Source organism: Leptinotarsa decemlineata, unplaced genomic scaffold, assembly GCF_025532065.1.
Source record: "Leptinotarsa decemlineata unplaced genomic scaffold, Ldec_3_MD MMD2_tig00026307_RagTag_RagTag, whole genome shotgun sequence".
Classification (NCBI taxonomy): domain Eukaryota; kingdom Metazoa; phylum Arthropoda; class Insecta; order Coleoptera; family Chrysomelidae; genus Leptinotarsa; species Leptinotarsa decemlineata.
This window is the reverse complement of record NW_027412681.1, coordinates 9,961,690-9,971,881: the sequence shown is the minus strand read 5'-3', so window position 1 is coordinate 9,971,881 and position 10,192 is coordinate 9,961,690. Positions and strand designations below refer to the sequence as shown.

The window sequence follows — 10,192 nt, the reverse complement described above, 5'->3', positions numbered from 1 at the left end:
AGTTTTATGAAGCATCAAAAGTTGCTGAGGTGTGTACAGTTTTCTAGTTCGGAATAGTGTTCCAAGCTTACGAAAAGCAGCCTTTGCCATTATAGACACATGATTGTGCCAAGACATATTGGTGTCCATTTTAACCCCCAACAAACTTATCAAAGCAGAAAGCTAAATCGTCCGCCCTGACATCATTATATCCAGTTTGGAGACATTTATCTTTTTGGAGAAAACCGATGCCTGGGTTTTCTTGGCATTGAATTGAACCTGGTTACTTCCACCCCAATTCGAAATCACCTCTAGATCCTCATTAAAATATGTAACCTGCTGCCGGTGAAGATGTGCATCCGCAGCCGATATCCTAGAATCCAACTGGAATAACGAGACAATTTTACTGTCGTCATCAAAGCAATATATTGGATTCTCGGTTTTTTCCAATAAGTCATTGATGTACAATAGAAGGAAGATTGGAGATGATAAGGATCCCTGGGGAACACCAACATTGATGGTAAAAATATTCGATTGGTTTTCATCGCACTCAATCGGATTTCTCTGAAAAATCCAGATACAGTTTTGTGAGAAAATATATAATTTTTACGAAGGGTTAGTCCATTAGATCCACGGCCGCTACTGGCAGGATATTTATGTTGTCTTCCTCTGTAGCATTGTTCAGCAACATTTGTTCTATTAGGTAGTGAAGTGTCAGTGAAAAGTACCAAATGTTGTGTCTAATGGTACTTTATCCATTCGATTTTTCTGGAGGTTCAGCCAATATCATTTTCAACTCGCTTCGATTTTCTATCTGAATTTTTTTCATCACTCCACTACATGTCATACAGATTAACCAGACTGAATCTTGATAGTCTGGTGATATTCGAGAATAAAACAATACTTTTTTATGAAAAATTTAATAAAACATCATCATCAACATGAATATAATGACTTCAGTGATGATGATAACTTCCAGAACTTCCGTGACCATGTCCACCACGTCCACTCTTGGCACTAGCAGCGGCAACAGCGAGTCCAGCTTCAGCAGCATTCGACTGTGCGATTTGCGCAGCTTCAGCTGCTCTCAGAGCCGAGAGTTCCGTCTGTTGCAGATCTGCCGCAGCGGTCTGAATTTGGCTCAAGATCTGACCTATGCGTTGCTTAGCTTGTTCTACCATATTTTGTTGTGCTGCAGCGGCGTTGCCGGCTTCAGCTGCTGCTTGTTCAGCGTGGGAAGCTCCACTCTGGGAGGCAGCTAAGGCGGCGGTGAGGGTATTGACCTGTTCTTGAGCATCTTGGGATGCTTGTTGGGTGGCTGCAGCGACTGCTCCGAGTTGTTGGTACTGTGCGATTTCGGCTTGGACCTGTTGTTGAGCATCGAGTGCTTGTCTTCTGAGGTTCTGAACGATGGCCTGCTTGCCTACCAGAGCGGCTTGAGCGGTTTGAGCAGCCTACGAAAATGAAATTTTAATACATTACCAAATTATGGAACCCGTATTTCAGTTAATACATCATAAACTTGAGTAACAACCATAGAATTATGACCAACATTCAGTAGAGGAGAAAAAAAGTCATTAAATATGAAACGAATTTTTGCCAATCCCTCTGCTAGGAAAATGATCTAAGTATGATATAGATTTTCAACTGAACGATGAAAAATAAGACCATTTCAAATATACTTCATATCAATTCATGAGGGTATGCTGAAAAACTTTTACCTATATTCGTGGATAATGACGCGATAATTTTGAAAAAAATCAAAGTATGGAAGAACAGATAACGCATTTCACTGATAAGCGGAAATGTATGTCCAGTGTGTGGTAGGTAAAATTGGAACTTCTGGAATGAATTTATTGAATCTATTGGGAACACTATTCCACACCAGAACAAAATACTGTCTGTCAACGCGGGTTTTCTCTAACCAAGTTAACATCATTGAAGTTTCAGTTCAGTGATTGAATCTGCTGAAATGAGTCCATCCGTTAATCTGCTGTCGCCTTTTCCCAAAGGCAACCCTCAGAAGGCGACACTTGCGCGAGCTATTTGTAGTACGAGTCGGACGATACGCAGTGAACATCGATTGTTCTCTACTGTTGGGATCGAACCAAAGTTCATATAGCGGTTGATTAAATGAGTAATTAACCACCATTTCTGCCGAGTGATTGACTACCATCTCAGATTGGGAGGAACGAAATAAAATGAAAAAATGATATTATGAAAATTATATGACTGGACTATCGAAATGTCCAGTTGCAAAATGTCCTGATCAATACAAATTTGAGAAATTCCTTGCCAAGGATAATGTGAAAGTTGACTGAAAATAGTGTGAAATGTCCATCGATAGTGTTACGTATTGGTTATTCTGATAAACGATCCATACAGAATATAGTTGTTTAAACATGAGTGTATGTGAATACGTGATCTCAGTCAAGTTTTCACTTCCGAACAAAATGAGCTCTCGGTGAGATTTCCATCTGCAGCTAGACTAGTGGAAGATGTGGATATTCCGAAATTTCATTTCAAAATATTCATTTTCTTGAAACAGAAATGTCTCTACTCGTTACACTCATCAGACTCATTCTGCTCAAAAATTTTGTTTGGAATTTCACACATTCCTTGTTACTGGTCACGAATTTGGAGTCTCTGTCGAAAATTGATTTAAAGAGCTGATTTTACCAATAAAAACTCATTTTCTTATATTTTTTTTACAAAACACTAACAAATAACTCTATGCTGAAAGAATAACTAGAGCTTTTCATCCATTGACTCAACGCTTGAGATGTCTACCGCACTTGTTGACAAAATTTTAGGCATAAAACCCGTAGACCACGGCTGAAAAATCCGAAAAATAACTTTGACAGATAGGAATTTTGTTAAATACGCTGAGATAAGTCAAAAGTGTAGCTTACAAAATGTTATTTCCAATCACTCTGTTTTTCGAAAAAATAAAGAAATTTGAGTAATGTATTATCATGAACTTATTTTTATAAAATATGATGATGAATCATCAATTGCGAAACTTATTTGATTAAAATTGAGGGAGTATATTTTTAGGGGAGAAACAGGTTATGGCTTTCTACTTCTTCATCTGATAACAAAAATGTGGAAGTCTTCCAAGAAACGGGAGGAAGCAATCAATTCCAGAAATTAACTCTGTACAAAGATGTGTTATTTGATATTTTGCACTTGGCATTTGTTTATGTAGTAGATACTCTGACTTCTGGGAACTCAATAATTGGGTACTTCATGAAATTGAATGAAAGAACCAGGTCTCTACACTCAAATCCTTTTAGAAAACTGAGAGTACTTGATACTGATACTGAATGATCATTGACTTCCGTTCGGTATCAATAACAGCTCTAGCTAGTACCAGTAGGAACTTCAGTACCTGGATTTCGAATACTAGAATTTTCCAAAATGATTTTGGTATCTGGAGTATAGCATTCAACGTCAGGCCAAAGAGAAAAGAAACAACCGCTGTTAACAAATTGAGTTTGGGAATAAAGGGAGTAATAAAAACCACTTCTATTCACTGAATACTCTTTTGAACTTCTTTTCTCACAACTAGTAATGAAGGGGGTAGTCGGGGTGGGCCAATACAGACTGAAAAAGTAACCGAGTTACATGAGATTAGGTCAAATGGAAATTTCGGAATATACTGAGAAACTATTATCACAATATGAAACTATTATGTTCTGGGACCACATCATACCAAATTATGCGTTCAACACACACTACGTGGTTGAAGTCTCATACCGCGAAGAGTGGAGAACAAGCACGGCAGAAAGTCCTAGTATATATAGGATCTTCCAACAGGAACTTCCGAACTCTGACGATTGTTGAAGCTACATCTGGCATCAGGTGTCATTCATTGAGTTGGTTTCACCAAATCACTATGTATGGATACATCATTCATCAACATGTTCAAATAATAAAATGCGCTCCACTCATTTCACGACTGTCATAATCGGTCTACCGAGGGGACTATTCGCAACGTGATGAATGTATTTGAGTCCACTGGTCAACACCCGACGAAACACAAGATCTGCCGAAACTTGGGCCTGCATTCGTATACAATTTAACTGACCCAGGAACTGAAGTTAAACACCAAGGTAACGACGTGTGTTTGTTGAATGAGATGTGCTCTACGCAGAAAAGCCGTTGTCATACGGTGTCATATTCCATACAATGGCATCAATAGGTCTTTCAAACGAATAAAAAAAATTAATGGTGTCTCACACACAATTTGTTTTATCCTAATTCAAACAAACAAGTGCTCAATGAAAGACCCTATAGATGGGTCGAAAACCGCACATGAAAAGGGAGCTGGAGTTCACTATGTGGAAAGAAATCTTTATTTCAGTTACTCACTCGGTCAGTACATTTCAGTCTTCCAGGCAGTAGTGTCTTCAATCTAGCAATGAGCAAGAAACCCAGAAGTGACTACGAAACTGGTCTGGAAATGCTGTGAAAAACTGAGGAAACACTAGATACCAGACCACTAAGGCATTGCAGATAACGGAAGTGCTGATGGGTGTGCCAGCCACGGATCATCAGCCTAGGACCAGCTGCGGGGTTACCAAAACCTTTGGTAACCAAATTGGAGATAGGGTTCATAACAAACATAAAGGCTATTGCAAAATACACACGTGAATACACACGGAAAAACTTTTATGAAGACACTGTCCAAGAAAAGAATCGAAGAACTGCTCGGCTCAGAAAAATTACAAGGCTATTCAGTCAACTATGTCTGTTGGAAGAATTTCTGAAAAAAAAGGGCTGTGCAACGAAGACCTCAACTGCAGGCAATGAAACAACAGGATTAAAACAAGTTCTTCATATTCAATGCAAATGTTAGGCACTGGCTGACAGAAGGCAAATATGTTTTGGACAACACAAATTATGTCCAGAAGAATACGACACCCATTAGGCAAGGGACTTGTACAAACTGGCGAAAACTACGAGATTGTTGGAATGAGTGTCATGAAAAAGATGAAAGGAAACCGTAATAAATCAATTATTCTGGAGATTCTGGGAAAATATACGAATCAGATGGCTTCCAAGAGGTGGAAAAAAATATCACTCAAAGTAGTCAAAATAGCAAGTATAGTACTCTAGTAGTTTCTCGAAACTCAGAACCGCAGTTTTTATTCTCTGGAATTACTTACCCCAAAGGCTGTGCTGGCCAGAGTACTCTTGATTCCGAAGGCTGCTTGGCTTCCTGCAGTTTGTTGATTCAGAACGGCGTTATTGGCTTGCTGAGCGGAGCTATGAGCTAGACTGGAAAGTTCAGCGCCATTGTTGCCTTTTCCAGTATCGGACAGAAGGCCTTCGTCATATTCTCCGCCGAATCCAGCCGATTCGTATCCATGTTCAACTATGATGGCTTGGGTAGCTTGCGAGTGTTTGGGAACTACGATATTCACATGTTTCGAGAGTCCAGCTGACACTAAGGCGACTGGAAAACAGAACAATGTTATTTCGATTGGAGGTACTGCGATTCATAATATTTCAGACAGATAGAGTAGTTCTGCAGAAGGTGTTATTTTTTCATCTCGTGACTGAAAAAGACTGAAAATTCTCTCCTCTTTGAAGACTTGTTTTTTATCAGAGATGTTGCAATGTTTGTTTAGCTCTAATACATACCAACTTGTTAGTTATATAGGGGTCATTCCATTCATAATAGAATTGAAAAAAGACTGTTTGAAGTATAAAGTGAAAGAGAAAACATCATTTCCGTAAAATCAAATGTTAAAAATTTTGAAAATATTTGTTCCAGATCGACTTCCCATTTGGATAAATCTTCTATTCGTGATCTACACATCTTTGTGAAGAGTACACGAGACAGTAGCTCTTTGGATTGACGTGAGTGGTTTATTCCACTCGCCACTGTCAGGTGAAACGACGGTTCGAGCCGAGAGACTGGACAATCGATTTTCACCACCAATCGTCCAACCAGTCTTTCAAACTGCTAGGAATCGTTGAAGGGTGGGACTTTGTTAATCCTTCGCTCACACAAGTTTCTACTTCTGAAGGTTGTCGTTCGAAGGGGTGCGACAACTACTCAACGGAAAACAGATTTGGACAGACATCTTTCATTAATGTTCTTAATCATCTCCCTTCTTCCTTCAGAAGTTTGCCATTTTCTATAATATAAAATGGAAGTAAAGTAGAAAGTCGAATTTTTTTTTTCAAAAACTAGTTTTTCTTGTTCAATTATCATTTGTCACTTTCAGATTACATTTTTTAAAGAAGTATTCATATAGAGAAGAATAAAACTGAGCCTCAAATTAAAGTCTGGCGATTAGTTAATGGTAGTCATTCATAGATGATTGTCAGATATGCAACCCTGATATATATAGACAATATCTCCAAAACAACCCATATTCATGTTCTGAAAATTGTTAGTGAAAATTTCGAGATTTCGAGGAAATGGTCCAGTTGTTACTCCTAGAAAAACTCCAATACTTTTCGCAGTCTTTGATAGAATTTCTCTTTTAGAATTCGTTTTTTAATATGAAACTGTGCATTTCAACTTCTGTTCTAAGTCTGCTTTCCATCGACTCTATAATTTAGGGCCATTGATAAATAATGTATTCACTAAATTTTTTGACAGTCGACTTCTTTGCAAACCTTCGTGAAGGTTTCGAAGTAGATCAATTTGAGTAGAAGACATCATCTAATGATTCTTTGAATTGCATCTTGAAAATATAGAACACTCGAAGATCTTGGACTAATGTTGAGCAGAAAATTTTACTTGGTAATCACATTTCCAATGTTAATTCAAAAATGAACTACATCATAATTCTCTAGTTCCTTCTTAAGTGAAAAATAATTATAGTCAACACTCAATGTAAAAGTGCATGACGTTAAAAAAAATAACATTCAAGAGCCTTCAGTTATTAGTTTTGGAATGAGTTGAAGCATTATTTCATTGCAAAACAATGTAGACAACTAAACAAATATCTTTTCAGTGTTTGCCAAATATCTGCTATTTCATCATGTTCACAGTTAATATACTAACTGTTAATTCAGTATTAAATGATGCATAATCTAATATACATGTTTCTGTACTGCAATTATTGAAGAAGAAGCAAATCAATAAAATTGCCCATCGGGAAACGCAATAAAAAATCGTGTGATAATTTTTGATTAGTGTAATGATTATACTTTTTGAAACCTTCAAAATTATTCCATACCTCTTGCGAATCATTCTTTTCAGAATGAAATTAGGAGTTACGATAATGAATAGAAAAATGTACTCACCTCCGCAAACTGCAAATACGAATATCCTGAACATGTTTTCTGAAAATAAAAAATAATTATTCGAATAAGAAGAGAATTAAAAATAATTTCAATTGTTTTGAATCATCAGATATATGTTATAAACTATATGAGTGAATATAACAAGAAAATAAATAATTTCAATCATGTGGAAGTTGGGAATATATTTGGTGAGGTTATGTGATGTTCATTACGTTCATTACGTCGTTATTGCAATAATGGATTACTCATTGGGAAATGGATAACCTCCACAACTGCATACTACATCAATTATTTCTATAGTATCGGAATGACTAAATCATATTCATACTCAGAGTTACAGCTCAGGAAGAGACATCTTTTGACTTCGAAATTTAAAATTGAATCAACCTCTGATGGTTAGTAGATGAAATATTGTACTTTACATATGGAGTGAAGTTTTACAGTTGTACTTAACTGCAAAGGACGTCATATCGCAAGAATATAAATGAGGACGAGTTGATATTCTGAAGGAAGATATTCAAATTCAATGGAAGTTTAAAATCTTGCTGCAATTTCATTCTTCACTTGTTGATATAAAAATTGAAATATTTTATCTCGTTTATATGTAGATATATCTTGAAAAATCCAACAAAGTTATTTTACGACAGATACACAACATCACTAAAAACTATAATAAAATAATTTTCATGAGAAACCAACTCACTATTTCACAAACAACTGCAAGAAGTTGAAATGATGAAAGGCTGAAAGCTACTGTGTGAATTTTTACTCATCCCTCCGTTATTTATACAAGATCCCTGGGGTGGGGCCGTCGAATAATGATTGAAACAAATTCATAGATTGTAGTATCAACAAAAGTAAAATAGTTTACAGAGCGTAAAGAGTCCATAAGTGGCGAACTTAATGGTACCCAGAGGCGTAACGAATAGAGAGCTGTATCTCCTAAGTTGTCCGTGAAAACACAGGAAGATTATTACTTCTTGGATATTGCGTGAAAATCGAAAATTGTAGAAATCAGTCAATCTAAATCGCCCAACTTTCGACATCTTCACTTCATATGAATCTCTGCTTCATAGAGAAAATTTCGTCAATAATATTTTCAAATCCCGAAAGTTATTCATTGAGTTGGCAAGAAGAGTATTATTTTGCGAAATAGTTCAATGTATAAGTTTGAAAATGTCCTTATAGGACGAAACTGCAATAACGTTAGTTACAAATGAAAGTGGTAAAAAACACAGAAAGTTTCATTTCTCTTTTCTTCAAAGAAGTAACATTTAGGCACAAACTTGAAAAAAAACCCTTTTAAAGCAACTATTTTCAAATAATAATCATAATAATTTTATTAAACGTTTTCGGTACTTATTGTACATATGGTAAGCCTATAATTGTAATACATACAGTGTGTAACAACGAAAACTTAACAGAGCCGTTTTTGAATATGAAAAGTAAGATTTTCAAAAAAGCTCGGACACGTCAATTTCAAATTGAAGGGGGACACCTTTCAGACTAATCAAATTTTTTTGTAGTACGCACCCCCTCGGAGGGGTGCGTCCGACGACCCTTATTTAGATAGGGAAAGTAGGTCGAGTGGCACCTTGTTTTGAAGGTCTTTCGAATACCTTTACATCTCTGTTGAAAGAACATTTTTGTAATAATTAGTTTTCTAGATAATTTGAAGAATTAAAGGTATTTTTATTGAGTTCAACTCTTTTTAAAATGAATCAAATTGTTTTTAAGGTACAATTTACGTTCAGAACTTTCATGAAAACAAATTTTTGCTTTTTATGATAACCTGCTAATACGTGTCCATTTGATTTCGTGAAAAAGTAAGAATTATTTGTTTATTACGAAGAGATTTTTTCGGGGGATGGGGTTGGTTACCACCCTTACATTTTAGGTAAATTGAGTGGCACCTTCTTAGGAAGGTTTCCTTTTGACGTGAATATTTTATGCTTCTGATAAAAAAGTGAATCATACTGAAAACTTACCTACACAACGAATACAACCTGCGGATTTCTTTGAATGCTGATGACACAGAAAAGTTTAAAAAACTGTTTTAGGGTTAATAAATCCCAATAATTGTTTTTAAAACACACACAAAAAAGTAACACCTAATGAGGGAAACTCACATAGGAAATTTAGAGTAAATGTTCAAAATGTGCGTCATTTTGCTCCATGCAACAATAAAGATTTTGTTCGAATTTTGCTCTTACATTATTCAACATCTCAGGAGTTATAGCTCGGCATTCATCAATAATTCTACGACGCAATTCAGCCAAATTGGCTGTCTGTGTATCATAAACTTTAGACTTTAAATATCCCCACAAAAAGTAGTCCAGTGGTGTTAAATCTGGTGATCGTGCTGGCCATTCAATTGGACCTCTTCTGCCAATCCATTGTCCTTCAAAATGATTATTCAAAAAATTTCGAACCTGCTGGGAATAATGGGGTGGTGCACCGTCTTGTTGAAAATGGATAAATTCATCTTGACATCTTGTTCAATTATTTCAACTATACGAGGTTGTATTGCCTCTTCAAGAAGTTGTAAATAAGAATCACCGTTTAAATTTCCATCAATGAAAAATGGACCTATAATATGATTGTCTGATATTCCGGCCCAGACATTCAACTTTTGTGGATGTTGGGTATGTATTTCTCCGTATTGTATTGGGTTTTCATCCGACCAATAACGGCAATTGTGACGGTTCACGCAACCATTTAAATAAAATGAGCTTTCGTCCGAAAAACAGATGTTATAAAGAAGCTCGGGATTTTGCATTAATCTCTCACTTAAGCCCTTACAAAACTCCTGTCTTCGGTCAAAATCATCCTCATTGAGTTCATGAACAATTTAATTTTGTAAGGATGGAATTTGTGGTTTTTAATTAAGGATTCTCCATGCGCTCATATGGCTTATTCCAGCCATTGCTGATAAACCTCTGGT

At 36.3% G+C, this 10,192-nt stretch overlaps 1 protein-coding gene across 1 annotated transcript; it reads right to left on the bottom strand.

Annotated features, from left to right (window-relative positions):
* Positions 1 to 884: 884 nt before the first annotated feature.
* On the bottom strand, positions 885 to 7,398 carry LOC111513317 (uncharacterized). Its single transcript, XM_023169520.2, has 3 exons — positions 7,249 to 7,398; positions 5,151 to 5,440; positions 885 to 1,433 (listed from the first exon to the last, which is right to left on the bottom strand). Exons 1-3 carry the CDS (start codon positions 7,280 to 7,282, stop codon positions 936 to 938), a joined length of 822 nt encoding a protein of 273 aa, XP_023025288.1. The 5' UTR covers positions 7,283 to 7,398; the 3' UTR covers positions 885 to 935.
* Positions 7,399 to 10,192: the final 2,794 nt, after the last annotated feature.